Raw genomic sequence first — 21830 nt, 5'->3', positions numbered from 1 at the left:
TATCTCTGACATTGTAATGTCAAGACAAGCGGTTCTCGCAGAATAACAAAGCAAAACATAGCCTGTATAATTTTTTTTTGTAATAATGAAACATTTAGTGCAAATACAAAAACAATGACTGAGTCCAAATGAAGTTGGTGCTACAGAGTTGCAGCTTTTAAAAGGGACATATAACTTTGCCAACTTTAAGATGGTCCAACGTTGTTTCTTTAACCATCACTGATCAAACAGAAACTCAATAGAACGAAAACAGAGAACAGAAACATAACAGCTTATACGTCAGATTTTAGACTGGGGTTTAGGTGTGCCACCATTCTACAATCTGTTCCCTACCTACAGTAGACCCGCCCTTGAGTTTAATTATGAGCGACACCTGAAAGTGAAGCGGTGTCTGGCTGCAGTTCAATCGCATAAAGGAACAACAAAGCACAGTGCCTTCACTGCAAAATTAAAGTCACTTTAAAGCCAGGTTCCACCACAAACCTGCATAGACATTTCAGAACTGTCTGTCCTACAGTGTAGTTTAAGGAGAGTTTTTTTTTATTGCTTCTGTTTGCAGATCTGTGTTAATTTGTTAACTCAAAAAACTAAACAAAAAAAACAAGAAGAAACTTGCCACTCAAGGGTTATAGTTTATGCGCATAATATTGTGCTTTTTTATGTTAAAGAAATCTTTGAAAGTTTAGAATACAATATGCAAGTAACAGTTTATGCACTTTTTTGTTCGTGACCATTTTCACTACAGAGCCAGCTAGCACCGTATTAATGTTAAGTCAACAAGAAAGGGCTGAGCTTTGGACGTCAATGTTAGAACTGTTTTAGCTCCAGATGCATCCTTTGCTACAAATGTTCAAGTTTAGACTAAAGGCATGCTATGTTATTGCATTTTGAGCAATAAAATGTTGATTTTCTCGTTACAGAAAGTATTTGAATTATTTGTTGCATTTTGTTCTTCATGAAGTTAGATAAAAAATCAGCAGAATTTGCATACGAGTTTATTTTAATCCGATCACTTTATCAGTCAGCATAATAATTAACGGCATGCTTGGTTACTAAAATAATCATTAGCAGCAGCCTTGTTTGTTCCCATTTTTGCGTTGGTGTGTTTGACGCTGATATAACAAACAAAAGATTCATGTGCGGAGTCTGTTTTACTGTGACAGAGCCTTGAGGTCTAGCAACAGAATCTCTGGCATGTAATCAGGTGAAATCTTCTTTAGGGCGGATCCCGTCATCAAGACGAGCAGGGTGCTAGACTGGCATGGGAAAACAGAGATGTTTTATGCAAAAGTGCAAAACTATTCAACCGTTCAATGCAGGGCTGAGAAATGTTGACAATGATTTCATTGGTTTTGGCAATAACAAAATTATGACAGATTGATTGGAGAGGTTGTATACATGAGCTGCAGGTTTGGTGACTGCTCAGAGGTAGGCACACCCAGAAAGCGACATGAACAAGGGGAACACAGAGGAGCATTTCATGTTCCTACAACAGCGGTGATTAATGAAGTGTTATATAATACTGCCATAGTAAGGAGCGGCAAAGTGTGTATTAGTAAGCCACTGCTTGATGTACGTCTAAGCCAAAATGCTGGGGTCATTCAAGGATGTGCATGAAGATCTGCATAGACCTACTGTACATGTCCCGCTACATTTGTTGGTCCCCGTGATGACCTTTTCTGGAGACGGCAAGCTAGTTTGTATGCATGAAATGAAGCCCGCCCATTTCGTACTATGGAAAGCTGGTTTTCCTTTTTGTTCTTGCACTTTCCTTCCACTTTGGCAACGTTTAAGTGTTAGATTTTGGAAAGGATCATAGTTTGACCAACATATAGAGGCAAAATGATATAACTCACTTATTGACTTGGCTACATAATAATTTAGTGTCCTGATTTTTATTCTTTGTTGGACCATCTTTGCTTCAAGTCCTTTGGTGGGGTGACTTCAAACATCTAAAGTTGGAAATATCTGTCCATTTCTCTTTGAGTAGTAGATTCATCTCCAGAATTAATCTTTTTTTGCTTCTGTGAATATCAAGTTTAAAGTCTTACCACTCATTCTTAATTGGATGTTGGGACTTTGACAAGACACACATCAATAGTCTTTAAGCTAAGGCATTCTATTGTAGGTCAGGCTGTATGTTTAGGATGTCCATACTGCTTAAAGGTGAATCTCTGCACCAGTCTCAACTCTTCTGCAGACGCTAAAAGGCTGTCTTCCAGAATTGCCCCATAGTTGGTTTCTTTAGTCTTCCCATTGACTTCGACCAGTTTTTCTGCCCATGCTGGGAAAAATGATAACAAAACATCCCCCAGAGCATGATGTCACCACCACCATCATGCTTCAGAGTCCGGTGGAGATGGTGTGTTATGGGTGACATGTAGGTAGTTTCTTTTGTCATGGATAGCCAAATAGTTTAACTTTGGTCTTATCTAATCAGAGTACCTTCATTCATGTTTGTTGTCACCTACACCACTAACTGCTAATGTGAATTCTCATAGCTTTCTTTAAGCAAGTCTCTATAAGCCTTTCTTCTTGCCACTCTTGCAGAATGGCCAGGTTTGTGAAGAGCAAGACCAAAAGTTGTTCTCTTAACAGATTTTCAAATGTGAAGCTGAGCCCATTTCTAAATGATGGGTTGAACATCACTCTGAGATGTCCAGTGCTTATGATACATGTGGACTCAATATGCTTCCTAAATGAGTTCTTAAGGAAATTTGTTGCACTGGACTCTTAGGGGTATCACTGACCATCCATCTGTATTTAGCCTCTTTTACAGACTGTTTCAGTTTTTGTTTGATAAAAACATTTTGAGAACTATGCATCCTTTTCATCTCTCTTTTAAAGTTATACACTTTCCTGTGTTTGTCTAGCACATTCAGTCTCAATAAAATACCTTAAGGTTTCTGGTTATATCACCACTAAAAGTACAAGGGGTATAAAGACTTTTACATCCTGTTTAATTGCCTGGTTTGAAATTCTTTTTTTAGCCCACCCCATTCTCATTTTTGAATTTGCAAATAAATTAGGAGAGAGAGGGCAAAGACAGCAATGAAGGTAACGATGAACAGACTCCGCTAATTTCTTTCTGATCCTCCTTTCCAAAACGGTCATTTAATAAGCCTGGATGACATTACTACTCCTGGAGGAGAGATGAAGAGATATGAAGGGAGGGTGGTTGTCATCAGGTGCAGACAAATGAATTTTTACCTTGGTCCGATAATATCCGTGGCTCATATCTGTTTGACACATTCACTTTTTCTCTCCCCCTTATTCTCACGCTGACCTAATCAGTCATCCTCTCCTCTATCTCTGCTGCTATCGTTTCATGTCTTTGTGTGAACGTGTGGGAGTTTTGAAGAGTTCTTTAGGCTGTGAGAACGATAGAAAGATAGGACATCTTTTTCCTTCTGTTTTCTGTGTTTTAGTTTCTGATTTGTAAGTGGCTCTAATTCTTTTGTTGGTTCTTGACAAAGCTGGTCCTTGTGCTTGTGGAATTAGGCCAGTCTGATCCTAATGAGAAATCCCTTCTCAATCTTCCCTGTTCTTTCTCCCTCACAGAATCCGAACTGTTTTTTTTTCTAAGACTTTGGTGTGTGTGTGTGTGGGTCTGTGTGTCTGAGAGCGGCTGTCGACAGAGTTCAACCACCCAGTAGTGCTTAGTTCGCATTGTGAGGTGCAAAATTACCATATTAAAAATCCAAACTTTCTTTTAGCATTAAATCAGCAAGTTTAAAAGTGGAGCTGTTTAATATGAACTTTGACTCATGGGATTAAAGTCATTGAGGTCCCCCAGCTGCTATAAACTTATTATCAGTCAGAGCATGGGAGCCTCTTAGAGTTTTATTTTTATTCTTCAACAGTTGATAATTTGAAATTGAGCTGGTTACTGGTAACAAGGCGCAACAAGGTTTTTCGTGTAGGTTGTTGTTAAACCGCTAACATTTTCCATCGCACACTTCAGGTTTAAAGCACGTTTAATACATTTGCCAAAAAAGACATGGCTGATTGAAAAGTTTTTTTCTCTCTACATAATGCAGCGCTGCCTCATTCGTACATTTTGCTGCACACAGCGGGTCAGCCAGGCTTGAAAGGAGGGTACTGCACTTTTACCTACGTTAAAGGAAAGAGAAACCTGGTTGTTTTGAATTATTTATAAGACTGAAAAAGCAAGGATAGTTATGGTGGGGAAACAAATGGAGTGTCACCCATCAGTCTTACCAGGCTAACGCTGTTTGAAAAGTACACTTGGTTATGAGTGGCATCACTGCAGGCTGGCTGCCTGAGCAGATAGCCAGGCAGCTGATAATATTCTGTGCAACATGCACTAAAATGTCTAAAAGTTAGTTCTTAGGTGGCAGATGACATAGTGGTGGAGCAGGCGTCCCACATACTAATTAATTAATTTAATGCATTTTGCTTTGAGATTGATATGTAAATAAAATGAAAACATGAAACATTGGTATGTTTACTAATGGTTAACATTGTACAAAACTCTTACCAGCCTATTTCTGCAGCAATTTCTTTGCTGTGATTTACCATTATGGTTTTGACTTGTTAATGTCAAATCACCCTTTGATTAAAGACTTTTTGGCTTATTTTATAGGCATAACTCTAACTGGTTTATCATGTACTGAAATGCTCCTGTTCTTGCTAACAGTCTGTTGCTGTGGCCTTGCTTCTTTGTAGTCTGGCTGCTAGATCCCTCTGACCAGCCCATAGCATGCTAATCACTTGAGTCATGACAGGTGGAGGGAATAGCCAACAGTGGGTTTTAGGATCTCAGTCTTTATTTGCTTCATTCATTAATTACAGTCACGGATGCTCTATTTGCAAATGATCCCCTTTGGGTTTTTCACCTTCGATTCTATTATCCCGGATCCTTGTTCCCTTGAATCTCCAGGAATCTTGGGTTTATCTTGATAATACTCACCTGTTTTCATTTGTTTCTGTTCATGTACATTTACAATGAGACTGAAGAACACCACATTTTACGCATAATAACAAAGGGACAGATGGAGCTTTCCATACTAGTATTTTAATACTAATGCTCTCTGTGACGTTTTTATCACATTTTCGCACATACACCTTTGAAAAGCCTTCGAAAAATAACAGTATTGTTCAAGTGCTTGTTGCACAGAACATTATAGTTTTTTTTAACCATTCTAGTGTTTTATAAAATTATACAAGTACAACACGGTGATATTAGCTGGCTAATTAGTCAGTCTATCTGCTCAGTTAGAGCCTTCAGTCTACTGATAGTTAGCTGACTGTAGTTTCAAAACAATATTATATAACCTATGCTGCTATGTTAGATTAGCCACAGGGTTTCCCCCGAGAAAACTGGCTAAGCCGGTCGGTAATTAAAATAATCACCGGGGTTGCAGACTGGGACACCGGGGCTCAAACCAACAGTACCCGGTCATTGGGCAGTCAGTCTAGCTAACAACAGCTAGCGTTAGCTTATGTTGTCCAAGGGGTGTACTTCTACATTGTCGCAGATACACGAGCTTTAGTGACCTTTTTATGTTGCTGTCAAACAGCCGTGTCGTACTATTAGCTTAGCATGCAGCACCGTTCAGCATTTTTGTCGTTTTTGTCCGTCTCCCTGGGAAAAATTTGTAAATAGAACTTTGTCAGATAAATTTTAATTGGATAGAACCTTATACTAAAGTGGAAATATGTAAACAAGCTGCTTTTATCCTCAGCAAACATTCAGCTCAACTCATGTTGCTCTTCTTTTCTGCCTTCTTCCCCTCTGCTCTCTTTTACATATTATCTTCTCCTCCTCCTTTCGTTCATCCTACCAGGGTCGCCATATTAGGACAGGGCAGTTGGCAGCCATCAAGGTCATGGATGTCGCTACGGTAAGACGAACAACACACACGTGCACCCCGGACTACACACTTCCACGTACTCATACACAGAAAATCCATCTCAAACTCTTTTTGTATTAAAGTCAACCATGTCATCTAATTAAGAGCGATGAGTCACGGCTGGTGCGTGTATGCGATGTGGCGGAGACGAAACGAGGACAGGCCAATTGCCATGGTAACATCAGTAGGAATGATTAGGAGAAGAGTGTGGTCTCCGGCGGGTCTCTAAAGCAGAAGGGAACCTCTGCTATTTTTAGAGATCCTCACAACCCACGCATCCCTGTTAGCGCTCAGCTGCCGGCAAAACAATGAAAAGTGCAGGAATTAACTATTGCGACATCATATGAAAGAATAACGCAACAGAAGCTTTGATAAACATTTGCAGGATGTATGGGGTTCGAACAAAAACCTACACAAATAGGTGAAACAAATTACAGCTCATTTTATATATATGTTTTTTTTTTTTTTTACATTTTTATAAAAAAGGAAAGTAAACAGGGGATGATAAACATTTTAACTAATTAGCAGTCACCCTAACAACTTGTTTTAAACAACAGCTTCTGGCACTGTGACAATCTCCCCCTGGAAGTGAAAGTAATTAAACAGTAATGTTGTTAGTGTGGATAATTTAGAGCCCAGCTGTGCACTCTGCAACATTCGGTTTTATCTTTTTTTTTTTTTTTTTTTTTTTTTTTTAGAATTCAAATAGATTCAGAATGTTAATTAAAGATCAGCTTGATTGCTTTTTCTCTGTCGACATCCCATAATGTGTGTACGGGGTGGGATATGAAGGTGTAAGTTTAAGGCCTGGTTATGTTTCCGTTATTGCAGGATGAGGAGGAAGAGATCAAATCTGAGATCAACATGCTGAAGAAGTACAGCAATCACAGGAACATCGCCACTTACTTTGGAGTGTTCATTAAGAAGCAACCTCCAGGCATCGATGATCAGCTTTGGGTAGGACATCAATTGTTTATGTGATCATGTTTTTTTAAGTGTTTTTATCACTTGTCCACAGCCCGTGCATCCCAGGTAGATCCCTAACTTTTTGTTTTAATTTTTTTCAGTCTGAAAATAAAAGGCATACCTTTGAATCAAGTTATTTTTACTGGTGGAAAAAATCCCATGTGAGAACAAAATCACAAGTGTCAATATTTTGTATATTTCCATTTTTGAATAAGACAGAGGACTGACATGACCCTGAAAATTTTTTGCTTTTGTGCATGGTTAACTATTTGTTTATGACGTTTCTACGGGTGAATGTAGCTGTCCATCCATCTATTATCTATACCTGCAAGGGTGCTGGGTGGGGAGGGGGGCTGGTCCCCATCTCCAGCAGTCATGGCTGAGAGGCGGGGAGAACCCTGGATGGGACCCTGGCCCATCACAGGGCAGAATGTAGTTGTGTAAAATATTTGTGTTGTGTAGGAATCCATCCATCCATCCATTAATTTTCAAACACGTCCATCCCTCGTGGGGTCGCGATGGGTGCTGGTGTCTATCTCCAGCTGTCAGTGGGCAAGACGTGGGGTATACCCTGGTCAGGTCTTGTTTAGGAATATATCACTTAATTGTTGCAGTGCGAAACTCCCTGTAATTTTTTTTAAAAGGCAATACACATTGATGCTGTGTTGCCCCCCACCCCCCAAAAAATATACCAAAAAAACCCAACAACTTTCAAGTGTGAGATTCCTCTGCTTCCACAGCTATCTATTTATAAGCATAAGAGGGTTTAGCATATCTTTACCAGGATTGCCAATAAATGTGTCCAGAGCAGTAAATATGAGAAAAATATGCAGATCACACAACCGGACAAATAAAGGGGACTCTCTGGTGGTCCCTTGTACATCTTTACCCTGAAAAAGGGACCGCATTGGCTGTAGATTTGCATCCACTGGGTTGTGTATAACACTGTATGTGTGTTAGTGACAGATCTAAAGCATCTGGATCAGGTTCAGTAAATCATATCCTAACACGATCTCTTCATTAGCGCCCTTCATTCTGATCCTGTCGTATTGAGCGCACCACAGTGGCGCTACAAACGCCACTATAGACAAATATATTCACACAAAGGAGCCATGTCTGCTCTCAGTACATTTCTCCCTGTATCAACAGCGGCTGTGTTCCCATTATAGCATTCATAAGTGTGGGTATGTGTGGCTTTTAAATGTGTCATCTGTTCATACCTGGGAGTGTGTTGCTTTTGTGTCTTGGTAAAAGCCCGCAGACTGGGCAGGAGTGGGTCGGCTGCTAACTGCCAGCCGCCTCTCCTCCTCTAAACAAGAGGGCTGATAAGAGAGGGGGCTTGAAGCACAGCCAGGACTCACAAGCCGAAGCTTGGTTCACCAGTCTCCATGGATGCAGCGCGGAGACGAAAGGATAGAAGTGGAAAGGGGTACAAGTTGGGGTGTTTTTTTTCTTTTCCATATTTTTTTCCCCTTCTTTCCAAAGATTGATTCCTTTTACCACCATAAAGATGTTTTAGACCCTATTTGTATCTTAAGTTGCACATTTATAGGAGGATTCTTGCATCAATTAGACAAGTTTATTTCCTAAATGTTATTTAATATAGTAGTATAGGCCTGTATGAGATTCTCATGGTATGTTAAACTTCTGTATAAAAAGAAAATACCACAATTTCACTGCATTTAACCAAAATAATAATAATTTTTTTCTTGCAAGTGGAAGCATTTCTCAACATGTAATTTTACCATATTTGAACATGGAAAAAAGGAACAGGAGCCTTCTTTAAGACCGCTGTCAGTGCACAGCAAGAGGTAGGGGAAGGGTAAGGGTCTTAACTTTGGGAAAACTTATGTTTAGCATGTTATAGGTAGCTTTATCTGTCAGTGTGATTTACATAGGCCAGATCTCTTTATTAGGGCCTGCTCAAAATCAGAGGTTCCACAGCTCTTATTTTGTTTGTTCCTTGCACCATTTTAATCAGCACATAAGGCAAATAAGATGCAAGTGATGAAGACCTATATGCATAGTAAAAAGGTCCCATTATAGTCTGAAACAGGACACATTCCTGCTGCCTGTTTACTGTTTCTGAGCTTATGACTCCAATGAGGCAGTTTATGCTCGTCGTTTTTTTATTTACTTTTTTTTCCTCTGTGGAGTGTTTGGAGAAACCGGTTGTTCAGAACTGTTTTTCAAGTACACACAGCACCTAAGAGAAAGTACAGAATGTACTAAATCAACACAGCCTTCTTCACCCTCTGACAGAGGATTACGATTACTTGATCACTATATTTATCTATCTGCTAAGCACACATCATCAAGTAATATTGTGGCGTTATGGGAATGGAGCTATGACTGTGACAGTTTGAAGAGCCAAGCTATCATGCACAATGTGCTCAGCGTAGCACCAGTAGTTATGCATCATGCATGTATTTGGGCTGTTGGAGAAAACCCACAAAGGCGTTGTGTGAGCATGCGAACTATTGACAGGGCCAACCACAACGCTGCCAGTGCGCTATAAATGTCTCGCCGGCTTTCAAGGTAAATATCTGACCGTTCTGCACGTTTCATTTTAGGAAAACAATCATAAAATGCTGCAACAACGACATACTGTAAATTAGTAGACAATACGCCAGTGCTTTTTTAATATGTTAATTTTGCCACCATTGTTTTTTAGGTCTTGAATGGCTCAAGCAAATTGGTTGCAAAAATAAATGTGTTTTGATTACATTTGTACTAAAAGAAATCAATTTCCTGCATTGCTCATAAATAAACAAGTGAATTATTGTTTCCTGGTCTTGTCTCGCCTGAAGGTGCTTTACGGGGGTTTAAGGCTAGTCTGCGACAGTTCCAGACAAGGTCGCCATCTTCAGCAGAGCAAACAATAAAAGAAGAAAAATGTGTTTTGTGTGTTTGCACGTAGCTGGTGATGGAGTTCTGTGGCGCTGGCTCAGTGACAGACCTGATCAAAAACACCAAGGGCAACTCGCTGAAAGAGGACTGGAACGCTTACATCTGCAGAGAGATTCTCAGGGTGAGTTCCAAATCACATCTTGGACCTTTTTTTTTTTTTTTTTTTTTTTTTTGGAAACCATGAATTCTTAGGGAATTGCTCAGAATGTCCCACATTTCACCACAGCTGTCCTTTAAATGAAGACATGTATGGTGAGGGTTAAGGCCCCATGTGTAGTGCAATGGTGGCTTTGCATCTTTATTTGTTAGCAGTGCTCTAACCAATGGTTGCATCAATGATTTTTGTCCGACCATATTTTCCTCTACCCGCTATCTGCGGGTAGATAGCTGGTAGAAAGCAATCTGATGCACTTTAAAAACAAACAAATCATCTCATAAAAGTATATTAACATGAGATGTGGTCTCATAAAATAAATATTAAAGACAAAAATGAACTTTGAATTAGATAGAGTGCTAAGACATGATGGAAGTGATGAAGCGTGTCTGTCTGAAGGGTGTTCTGCAGTGAACAGTTCTCTTTTCAGTCCTGACTTAAATCAGCCAACAGTGTCTGAACGTCAAGTTTTCAGTGGCGGAGCATGGAAACCCAATCTTAACTCCTCTTGATTGCTTTTTACCCTGGCCATTGTGGAAGACGGTGGTCAGATGAGACCGGCCCGGATGACGTGTTTGTGGTCTACATGCAAACGGCTCTAGGTGGCAGCAAACTGAACCTGAACGCACCCTCACCTATGTGATACAGGGTGGTTGAAGCATTGAAATGTAGCAACGCTTTTATTTTTTGGAAAGATCAGAGTTGGTTGCAGTTGAATGAAAGACAGGTGGAGCTAAGTTAACCTGTCTTAAGCTGCAAAACACTTCAGGACTGAGGTAGAGGTTCACCTTACAGGACTATGACCGTAAAACTCCTGAGCTACAATGGAATGGTTACATTTTTATAGTAACGTAGTAGTTCAAGTTCAGATCGAAATTTAGTTAAAATTCTATGGGAAGACTGAGAAGATGGTGAGCAAATGCTGTCCATCCAATCTTACTGAGCTTGAGCTATTTCGCAAAGAGGAATGATCAAGCATGTCTGTCTAGATTTTCCATGCACCTCACATATATGGAGAACTTTGTGTTGGTCTGTCACATAAAATCCCAATACAATACAGTCTAGAGGTTGTAACATGACAAAAGGCTAAAAAGTTCAATGGGTATGAATATTTTGAAAGAAACAATAGGGTCCTCACATGTTGAGGATATGTGACAATTCTCCAACTTTCTACACTTTATCTTTTTTAATTTGGAATTAATTTCTTCTCATAAGCTTGTTACATATTGTTGCCTGCACTCCGTTAGTACAGGTTTAATGCTATAATTCCTCTTATAACATGAAACATGGTTTCCCTCTTCGTACAACAAGCAGGTTGTAGGTCCAGGTCAGCTGCTGAAGGACACCTCCCTGTTTAGGCCTGAGCTCTTTCTTGAATAATAATGGCGACTTGGCTCGGTTTCCTCCACGGCTCATATCTTTCTGCGTCTGCAGGGTCTATATCATCTCCATCAGCACAAGGTCATCCACAGAGACATCAAAGGACAGAACGTGCTGCTGACGGAGAACGCCGAGGTCAAACTAGGTGAGCCAGTCGACCCCCACTTCACAAAACAGCTCTGTGGTTGGGAGGACAGTGGGGGGGGGGGGGGGGGGGGGGGTTATAAGGTTTCATGCTTGTGTTACTTTGTGGCTTTTCTTACCTCTTTTATCCTCGGCACCAGCTCACTAATCTGTTTGTGGCCGTCACGCTGTTCAAGATGCAAAATGCTGAAGAGGGGAATCTTTTCCCCTTTTCCCCAAAAGCTCAGAAAGGATTTCATTACTGTGTATTTCTTTTTTTTTTTTTTTTTTAGATTTGTCAACATATTGCAGGTTGTGTTATTCAAACAGATTTGCCGTCTTGTATTGACTTTGTTTGTGGCTTTCGTAGTGGACTTTGGAGTTTCGGCCCAGATGGACAAAACGGTAGGAAAGAGGAACACATTCATTGGGACGCCGTACTGGATGGCGCCAGAGGTCATTGCCTGTGATGAAAACCCTGCAGCCACCTATGATTGCAAGGTGAAACTTCCAAACTACATTACTCTGAGGCTGCGCATGTCTTATGTATTTATTTATTAATTTTTTGGATCGAGCTGAGTGTTTGTTCTTCCTTCATTGCAGAGTGATTTATGGTCACTGGGAATCACGGCGATAGAAATGGCGGAAGGAGCGCCACGTAAGTGCCCAATCAATAACCTAAATCTCTGTTCTCATTGTTTTCTTAAGGCTTCGGGGGGTTATTTTAATCAAGAGGCAGATTGTTTGCTTGAATGCACAATGCTATTGATGGAAAAGACATCGATGAAGAATTGGACGTCAGATTTCTGGGCTGATGTCTTTTCTATCGTTCTTAATTTATGATCTCATTCATGAGAGATGCTCAAACACAGTTGTTGATATGGGGGACAAAATCTGTCTTCATTTTGGTAAAGACTAAGGAATTCCTAAACAGGATTTTTTTGTGGCCAGTATATAACTTAGTCACTTAAAGATTAGATGTATTACTCTTGAAAAAAGACAGAAACTTTGCCCAAAATAAGTTTCTTCAGAACAAACTTATGGCTCTAAAAATAAGGACATGGTTTTTAGTAGTAGCGAAGGACAAACATGTATAAAATGATCCGATCTTTTAAAGCAGAAGGGAAATAATAATTACTCACTCCTGCTTAAATATTGTTTAGCAATTATTACACTTTTAATTACACTATTATATATGGTTAAAACAAACATTTTATATGTGACATTTATTTATTATGTTGATTTTGATTCAGAAACACGCCTAATAGAATCTTGGTGCGGGCAATGATGATCACTCTGTTTCAAATCATTCATACATGATTGGTTACTAATGTGATTTAATCAGCTAAGTTTGTTATAAAAAATCATTGGAAAATGTCTAATTTCTAGACACATAGCGAGCTACATTTCAGGTCTCTGTCAGCTTAAATATTAAGTGGTCTAGATGACTTCACTTTTTTCTTGCCTTGTTTTCCGATGACTCAAAGGCAATGCATAATAGACAGCTACTTGAATTTAAAGTTTTAAATTAAAGGGTCTTATGCTGCTAAATGGTATACATTTTTTTCATTTACCCCTTTATAGAGCAGCCTTTGTACTCTAAAAATCTAATATCATCTGACATTGCTGCATTTTTTAATAATCTCACATCTTGCTGCATGCTGTTGTCTCTCTGATCTAATGTGATTCACTGATGATTTGGCGTATATAGCAATAAAACATACAGAAAAGGTTATCTCTCCTGCTTCATCAACTGAGTGATTTCATTTGTGCGCGATACAGTTTAATCACTAGTGTTTCAGCTGCTCTCTTTGCAGCTTTTCCCCAGCACCAAAAGCTCTATAGGGATATGACAGTTGAAAGTAGATCACATTACAACGGCAGACAGGACACTGCAGCAACAGTGAATATCATTGTAAAAGGTAGAAAACAATTTTTTTCCGTCGGGCAACACCCAGACTCCTCGGGGGCCTCAGCAGAAATAAAATCCAGTAAACCAACCGCCGGTATCCAGAGTTGCCTATAACCAGGACTTCTTTGATTGGGGCTTCCTTAGCATAGGTTGGACCATCTTTTACAATGAGGTGTGTTGTTACTGAGTCCATTGTTTCCGTAATTACCCCTACTGGTAGCACTTTACCATAAGGCTCCCTTTATAGATGACTAATGAATAGTTTATAGATATGTTACTAATAAATCTGCAAACACTTTATAACTCATCCATAAGCATTTATTATGCATTAATTAAGGGTGAGCGAGAGACAAAACTGACCACTTTGTGCTTACAAGACAGTAACTTAGTCTGAAATGTTTAATATAATAAGCAACCCTAAATGAAATGCATAGTTGAACAGATTAGGTTCACTATTTGTCAAGAAACTGGTCTGTTTTGTCTACCGAAGCCTTAAGAAAACAAATATTCAAAGGGAGACAGTCCCAGAGTCTTGGCACAGCCACAGCCACAGCAAATGCTCGTTCCCCTCTAGTTTTTCAGCCATGATCTTGGCACAACCATAGTCAGTTGACTTCCTGATCTTGTTGAACGAGCTGGAACATGGACCGACAGAAGCTCGGAAAGACAGAGGCGAGATAACCCACTCAAAACATTTAAAAACCATCAATAAAATCCTAAAACGAATACTATAGCTGACTGGAAACCAGTACAGTGAAGAGAATGCAGGAGATATATGCTCCAAGGGTCGAAAAACTTTGAAACTAAAATAAAAGCACTGCATGCATTCAGTATGGATGTGCATAAATTCTCCATTTAATTTATAATAAGAAAACACACAGTGTAGTGTTTGATTTTGGGAAAATGATGGCAACCTCTAGATTAATAGCTTATGTATACGAGTAGGCTTTTGCTGTGCATCATATCTGTTAGCATAAAATCTAAAGCACCAGTCATGCTCACTTTCCCGTGTAACCCAATGTTTTCCTCTTCAGCGCTGTGTGATATGCACCCAATGAGAGCCCTTTTCCTCATCCCACGCAATCCAGCCCCCAGACTCAAATCGAAGAAGTGGTGAGTGTGAATTATGAGGTTTATTTTTCCACCACGTCTGCTGATAATTCTGAGCAAAACCCAAAACCATGTATTAGTTTATGCCCCTTCAGTTGGTTGCGCTGATCCCACAGGGAAGTTTGAATTATGGTTCAGATTTTTTTTTATTTTTTATTTTATGCATTAGGTCAAGGAAGTTCCAGTCATTCATTGAAAACACCCTGGTGAAGAGCTACTCCCAGAGGCCCAGCACACAAGAACTCCTCGCACATCCCTTCATCGTAGAGCTTCCCAACGAGAGACAGCTCCGCATCCAGCTGAAGGACCACATCGACCGCACAAAGAAGAAGAGAGGAGAGAGGGGTGAGGAGAGGCTGTTGTTTCAGCTTTGGATGTGATGTTTAGATGTGGCAGAACGTCAAAACTCAAAGGTGATGACAGGTTGGAGTCGGCTGATGTGAAGAAGAGGATAACCGTTTTGGTTAGACATTCTTTGCAGGCGTCGTGAGCATGTTATATTAATTTGGGGCCTAAAATGATGCATTTGAACCCCTGTTGTTGTGACTGAAACGACTACGCAACAAATTACAGTGACGAAATGCGAAAACAGGAACTGTGTGCACATGCTTGATGTTTTTCGCGAATAGTTGGACAACTGCTCTTGGCATGTTGTAGAGAAAAAAAACCACACGCTTTCTGTAGCCTTCAACAGCCTGCTGAGACAAATCTGGCTGGGTAATTGAGCGTTGTTATCAGAATTGGTAATTAAATTGGTAGGAGTCCTACCCCAAACCTGGCTCTTAAGCATAGGCCATAAATCTTTCGTAGGGGTGAGGTTTAATGTTTATCTGCTTTATCTATTGCACAACCAGTATGGACGTGTGTTTGGTAACATCTTTGGAGCACCGAGCTACATCGTAGTTTCAGTCATCTAGCTGTTGATTTTGTTCGATGTTAAAAATCGGAGGTATTGTTTTACTTTTGTTCAATGCGCTAGTACCATTGGCAGCATGCCCTTCCGCATGATGCAGCCACCTCCATGCTTGACTATTGTTAGATCTGAAAGCCTCACTTTTACTTCTCCAAACATGTCTTGCTGTTGTGGCACAATAGTTCAACATTTGTCTTATCTGATCATGAAAATCTTCCCTATATACTTATTTACATTACTTAATAGACCAAGAATGTGCATTTTACATGTCATGCACTATAGCTCTTGCAGCTGTGACTAATTTGCAGTACTCGTCCCTAGAAGGGCCTTTACAAAAACAGTAATTAAAACACACAATTAAGACACATCCAACAAAAGCGTAGACATATTTTTCAGTAAATTAATCATAATCACATGACTGACTTCCATTCAAAACACGTTTGAGATCAGAAGGCGTTTGGCGTGTCCGTTTGTGCCGCTGCAAGTTTCAATCAAGCTTTGGAGCTCTGGATGGGGTGTGGCGTAATCTTTAAATTTTACCAGCCTGTTTCTTCAGACTGGTAGTAATATTTACAGTTTGGAGTGATCTAGCCAGAGTCTTGGCTTGAATCTAATACGTGCTCTATGGAGGGAGCTAAAAACAAGACTTGAAACTCATCTTCAGAGACAAAACATCAAAATGCCAGTGGAAACAGCTGGTAACCTATTAAACAGTCTCATTGTATGTACAGTAATGTCATTTTTCAAAACCGATGCTCCTTTTTTGTCTTTTTAAGAGATATCCATCTCATTTCCTGTCAGAAACAAAATTGTCAATTTAAATCTGCCAGGGCTTTGACTCATCTGTAGTTTAGCCACATCAGTCGCAGTGTATGTACAATTTTGGGCCCTATGCAGATTATAGAATGTGTACGAGACACTCAACCCAAACTGTTGTTTTTAAAGGAAGGTACAAACAACTTCCCCCAGGGAAGTTGTTTGTTGTGTTATGAATCACCCACTTAAGCTGTTATACAAAATATTGTCTCATTTTACACCTGCAGTATGTGCTTTGTGAATTCAGATGCTCCGTGACGCGGTTGTACCAGTGAAATAATCTGTGCAAGGGTAAAATTGCAAGACACGATGAACTGCATTCTAGTTGCAATTATTGAACAAGACAAAAACAAAAGACTGAGGCAAGTTGGAATGAGGATAAGCTTCATGGGCCACCAGAGTTCATTTATGCAACTGGAAATGAATGATAAATGAGAGATGGATACAAATCTGCATGGATGATTGCAACAGATTCTGTTCATACAAGGCATGTTGAATGCCTGTTATTATTTTCTGTTTTCCGACAAGGTGACTGCCAGTATAGAGCAGCTTTGCCAAAGGGGAAATGCATTCCAGGAAGGACAATTAACCAAAGCATTCTGCAATAACACGAGGGGTTCTTAAGAAGACAAATGCATAGTCTCACACACAGGTCCTCACATTCCTGGTTTGCAGGAGGAAATAAAAATGATAGACTTCTATTAAAAGCTAACTTGACACAAAGACAGCATGAAGAGCGATAGACTGAAGCCCAGCATAGGGGAAAGCGCTGCCTTAACACCGCCTTAACCGCTTCAAGAAGCACCATTTCACTGGGAGGTTGTATAAATCCGCCCTGTCACTATGGAGACTGTAAATTTCTCCGTCTGACATACTGTCATATCTGGAGGACAGGTGCGCGTGGATCTGAGTGAGCAGGAGCTTGGCACTTTCTCCGACCATTATGCTTTTAAGCCCCTTTTGGACTGGAAGAGCTCTCGAGCTAATGTTCTCCACCTCGCTACACCCGGTAAAACTGCAATTTACGCTCTCATTCAAAGCGGCTCAGAGAAAGTGCCTTGGACGAATGAGAATGCGGGAATGCCAGCATCGGTAATGAGCGGGGCTAATTCAAGTGGAACGCCTATGACACAAAACAAAATGGTTTTTCTCTCTGGTGGTTATTTCCTTTTTTTCCCACCTACTTACGGTTTCTTACCCCTTGAGATTTTTTTTTTTTTTTTTTGTTACAATTTCGTAATATTATAACCGCAAACCTAGATCTATTATAACTATGAACTGGAAGGATAATTATTAATGGTTGCCATTATAGCTTCATGTCCACCATCTGCACGAGAAATGTTGATCTAGTCTTTGCAAAATACTCTTGCCACATATTCTCAATTAGATTAGATTTTTTTTACTTTAGCAAATACAATGTACATAAATATGCTTTAATCTAAACCATACACTGTAGCTCTGGTTGTATGTTGTTACTCTGCTGTAAAGTGAACTGCAGCCCTTCTCTCAAGTCTTTATAGCCTCTAATAGGTTTTCCACCAAGGTTACTGTTTGTTTGGCCTCAGAAATCTTCCCATCGACTCCGACCAGCTTCGCTGATCTCATTTGGCCAGAGCGCGTTCTTCCACATATTTTCGTTGTCCCCTTCATTGTTTGTGGCACCCTTTAAATGGGACCACTTTCAGCTTTCTTTCAACAAATACTTTCTTCTTGCGGCTCTTTTACGAAGGTCAGAATATGGGAGCGCATGACAAATAGTTGTCCTATGGACAGATTCTCTCCCTACCCGAGCTGTCGATCTCTGCAGGTCATCCAGAGTTACCCCGAACCTCCTGGCAGCATCCCTGATTAGTGTCCTCCTCACCACGTGTTTTATAATCTGACCTCGCTTTAAACTTCGCCGTTATTTTATCGTAGACCTTTCTGGTGTGATCCCTGGTCTTCATGATGCTGCTTGTTCATAGCGGCATTTATGCTGAGATTAAATCGCGCATGCCGTCATGAAACCTACTGGATTTTTATTTAGGGGTATCAGAGTGTGAGGGTGAAAACGAATGTATGCCACACTTTTCAGATTTTTGTTTGTAAAAGTTCCATTCAAATCAGTTTATTTCTATATTGCAAATTCACATAAATGTGATCTCAGTGGACTTTTCAAAAACTGAATGCAATTTATAGGAATATATTGTTAGTTACAACTTGGAGCTGTTTTTAGAGGAGCATGGTGACTAAACAAAATATAAACAATGTATATTTTTTCTTCTACTTCACAATTATGCTTTTCTCTGTGCTGGTCTATCGCCTAAAATCCCAATAGAGATAATTGAATGTTACAAAAGTAAGAGCCCAAAAGGAGTTAATACTTTTGCAAAGATCTGTAGTTAATGTTTCATTTCCTCACCTTCCTTCCTTTTTTCCCCTCCTAAGATGAGACAGAGTATGAGTACAGCGGCAGCGAAGAGGAAGACGAAGAAAGGGAAAAAGGCGAACCAAGGTCAGCATTTTTTCCCCCCTCCCTCGAATCCATGCGTTTATAAAACCATCTGTGCAACTTTACCCACCATGCATTTAGCATCCTTTTTTTTTTACTGACTCGGAATGTTGTTGCCTTCCCAGCTCCATCATCAACGTCCCGGGGGAGTCCACCCTGAGGCGAGACTTCTTGCGCCTCCAGGTGGCCAACAAAGAGCGCTCGGAGGCGCAGCGGCGGCAGCAGCTGGAGCAGAAGCAGAACGAAGAGCACAAGCGCTTGCTGCTGGCTGAGAGACAGAAGCGGATTGAGGAGCAGAAGGAGCAGAGGAGGCGGCTGGAAGAGGTAAGAGGGACTGGAACAAGAGAGCAACTTGATTAGAGTTGTTTGCTGCAAAAATGCATCATTTCTTTAATCCCTCAAGCTGAAGTGCTTGAAATAAACTCATTTGTTCTTGTCCTGAGTGCTTAAACTTGCAAATTAGCCGTTTTTGGTTAAGGGGAAGAAAAAGAATGAAAAATGCACACAAAGCCTTTTCCCCCAGTGTCTCTCCTTTAGTTCCAGAGAGCAGGCTTATGGAGGCTAAATCCTCAACCCGTAATCTTTGTGCTCTCTGTGGATTTTCGCCACAGTTTGCCTCCCAACACGCAGCTAAGCACCGTGACGCGCCTTAACTATCATGAACCCACCACTTTTTTCCCCAAGTGTGTAAGAGCTGCTCAAAGATCCGGATTCCAACTTGAATCCATATTTAAAGCTCACGTTAAAGCACAGGGTTTTTTTGGTGTCTGAGAAAAATACAAGTATAGAAATTGATTTCAGTACTTTCCAGGTCTGAATACATATAGAAAAACAGAGAAAGAAAATAGGTTTATTCCTCCCATTCTTCCCTACATGTGTTCCTGCTTTTTTCCTTGTGTCCTTACTTCCTCTAATGCTGAATTCTTCTTTCCTTCCTTGTGTCCTATCTCTATTCCTTTCATTCTTTGTGTCCTTCCTTCCTTCCTTCCTTCCTTCCATTCTTTATGTCCTTCCTTCCTTCCTTTCTCCCCGTTTTTGTCTTTTGGTTTCATGCATAAAGCCTACAAACTATCTGCTATAAAATTACAGCAAATTTACTTCCTCTAATGCTGAATTCTTCTCTCCTTCCTTGTGTCCTATCTCTATTCCTTCAATTATTTGTGTCCTATCTCTATTCCTTCCATTCGTTGTGTCCTTCCTTCCTTCCATTCTTTGTGTCCTTCTTCTTAATTTTATGGGTCCTTCCATTCTTTGTGTCCTCCATTCTTGGTGGCAGCAAAGGGTGGGTGGGGAAGGATTCTGCCTTCCTCCTCCTCCTTCCAGGAAGGAAGGAAGGAAGGAGGCAAGGAAGCGAGGAATTCCTTAAAGGCTGATTCTTGAAGGAAGGAAGGAATGAACCTTAATTCCTTCCTTCCATCATTCCTATTATTTATGACTTCTTCCAGTTAGTGGGTCCTTCAATTAGTTGGTGCCTTCCTTCCTCCTTCTTCCTTCCTTCCGGCTGCCATCCTTCCTTCCATCCTACCTTCCTTCCTTCCTTCCTTCCTTCCTTCCTTCCTTCCTTCCTTCCTTCCTTCCTTCCTTCCTTCCTTCCTTCCTTCCTGTTTTTGTCTTTTGGTTTCATGCATAAAGCCTACAAACTATCTGCTATAAAATCACAGCAAATAGTTTTATTTTATATTTTGTTATATTATTTATTCATAGTGGACATGAAAGATCGAGAACTCTGGAGTGAAGTTGAGTCTGGAAAAAATATGTTCATTGTTTGGCCTTTCTAAACCTTCACGAGAATCTGTTCTGTGTCAACAGCAGCAGAAGAGAGAGCATGAGCTGAGGAAGCAGCAGGAGAAAAGACGCTGTGAGGAAATGGATAAGCTCCGAAGAGAGGAGGAGAGGAGGCAAACCGCCAGAGAACAAGCAGCCAGAGAACAGGTTTACATTTTTAATCATTTATTCTTTTCTTCAGTTCGATCTGATTCTGTGTATGCTATGCAGTACAGAGGTCAGACTTTTTGCAAGCAACCTTGTAAATATGGATACTAGTCATATCTACTACAAGAGGTTTCTTTTCACTTTCTCAGATGTGCTATGGAGAACCAAAATAAATTTGGAATAGCAGAAATTAGGGCTGTCATCATACTAGAATGTCAAACTTGATACTGATGTTAAGAAAAATACTCGATAAAATTTTTGATACTTTGATACTTTCTGATTAATTACAATATGACAATGTTGTACCTTCCTTTATTAGGGCAAAGCCAATAAGTAGCAGACAATTAAGCTTTTTTTTTTTAAAAAAAACATTGAATATAAAAGTGTAGTTTTCCTTCTTGGCAAAACCATAGACAAATTAACATTTCATATAAGTGATAACTTATGTTGACTTATTAGCTGCCATTTGCCTGTCAATCGCAGTTGATACAAATAAATGTTACCACTGGGGGCCGAAATAATGCATTACCATGTATAATGCCTGTATTTCCGGAGACTTAGTATGATATTTTCTTCAGTGATTAACTACGGTAGAAGGGTAGGTTGTTATGAGTTCCATCTTTTTCCTACTCTAATTGTCAATTTAAGTCTGCCGTCACTATAATCCGTGTTATTACTAGCAACATTAGGGTCCAATGCTTTTGCAACTAAACTGAGAAGAGAGGGTAGAGAGGGCGGTCACATATGTTTGTTTGTTTTTCTAAATGTGCTTGCCATGTTGGCAGAGTCAAATACTGTGCAGCTCTTTATTTTGTTCAGGTGAGCAGCTGCAGGGTGGGGAGGGGCTGAGTGTCTCCGTTATCTCCTACAGGAAGAGGTGTGACAATTTGGGCAAAGATGAATGGGTCAGTTTGTGTCAGTTCTAATGCCAATTAGTATTTTTTGAATAATAATTTTTCTAATATTTAATATATCAATATATTAGTTATTTTGATAACCTGAACAGACATTTATGTTATGCAATAATATTTAGCCATAATGAATCTGTACATATTTTGGTATTATTTGCCTGTCAAAGCGTGGCCTAAGAGAAAGTAAGCTTTACAATGCATGGCAAAAGGGTTCAAACCGATGAATTTTTCACATTTTGTCTCATATCAACCCCAAAGTTCACAGGGATTTTGACAGACCAACACAAAGTAGTGTTCTAATTGACCTGGATTCAGTTGCAACCATCTTCCCATCAA

At 40.0% G+C, this 21830-nt stretch overlaps 1 protein-coding gene across 3 annotated transcripts in view; it reads left to right on the top strand.

Moving 5' to 3' along the window:
• tnika (TRAF2 and NCK interacting kinase a) overlaps positions 1-21830 on the top strand; it is a 112951-nt gene that overhangs the window by 56108 nt on the left and 35013 nt on the right. For 2 of the 3 annotated variants that reach the window (XM_036128568.1, XM_036128566.1), the window contains exons 1-11: positions 5787-5867; positions 6708-6833; positions 9763-9873; positions 11341-11431; positions 11780-11910; positions 12013-12067; positions 14356-14434; positions 14601-14776; positions 18588-18654; positions 18777-18975; positions 20461-20583. In XM_036128568.1, coding sequence (XP_035984461.1) covers positions 5853-5867; positions 6708-6833; positions 9763-9873; positions 11341-11431; positions 11780-11910; positions 12013-12067; positions 14356-14434; positions 14601-14776; positions 18588-18654; positions 18777-18975; positions 20461-20583 — 1173 coding nt within the window. In that variant the 5' untranslated portion in view covers positions 5787-5852. Of the gene's footprint in view, positions 1-5786; positions 5868-6707; positions 6834-9762; positions 9874-11340; positions 11432-11779; positions 11911-12012; positions 12068-14355; positions 14435-14600; positions 14777-18587; positions 18655-18776; positions 18976-20460; positions 20584-21830 lie in introns of those variants that run through there. The other variant, XM_036128567.1, reaches the window with a different exon arrangement.

This window comes from Fundulus heteroclitus, unplaced genomic scaffold (assembly GCF_011125445.2).
Source record: "Fundulus heteroclitus isolate FHET01 unplaced genomic scaffold, MU-UCD_Fhet_4.1 scaffold_100, whole genome shotgun sequence".
Lineage (NCBI taxonomy): Eukaryota > Metazoa > Chordata > Actinopteri > Cyprinodontiformes > Fundulidae > Fundulus > Fundulus heteroclitus.
This window is presented reverse-complemented; position numbering and strand designations above follow the sequence as displayed.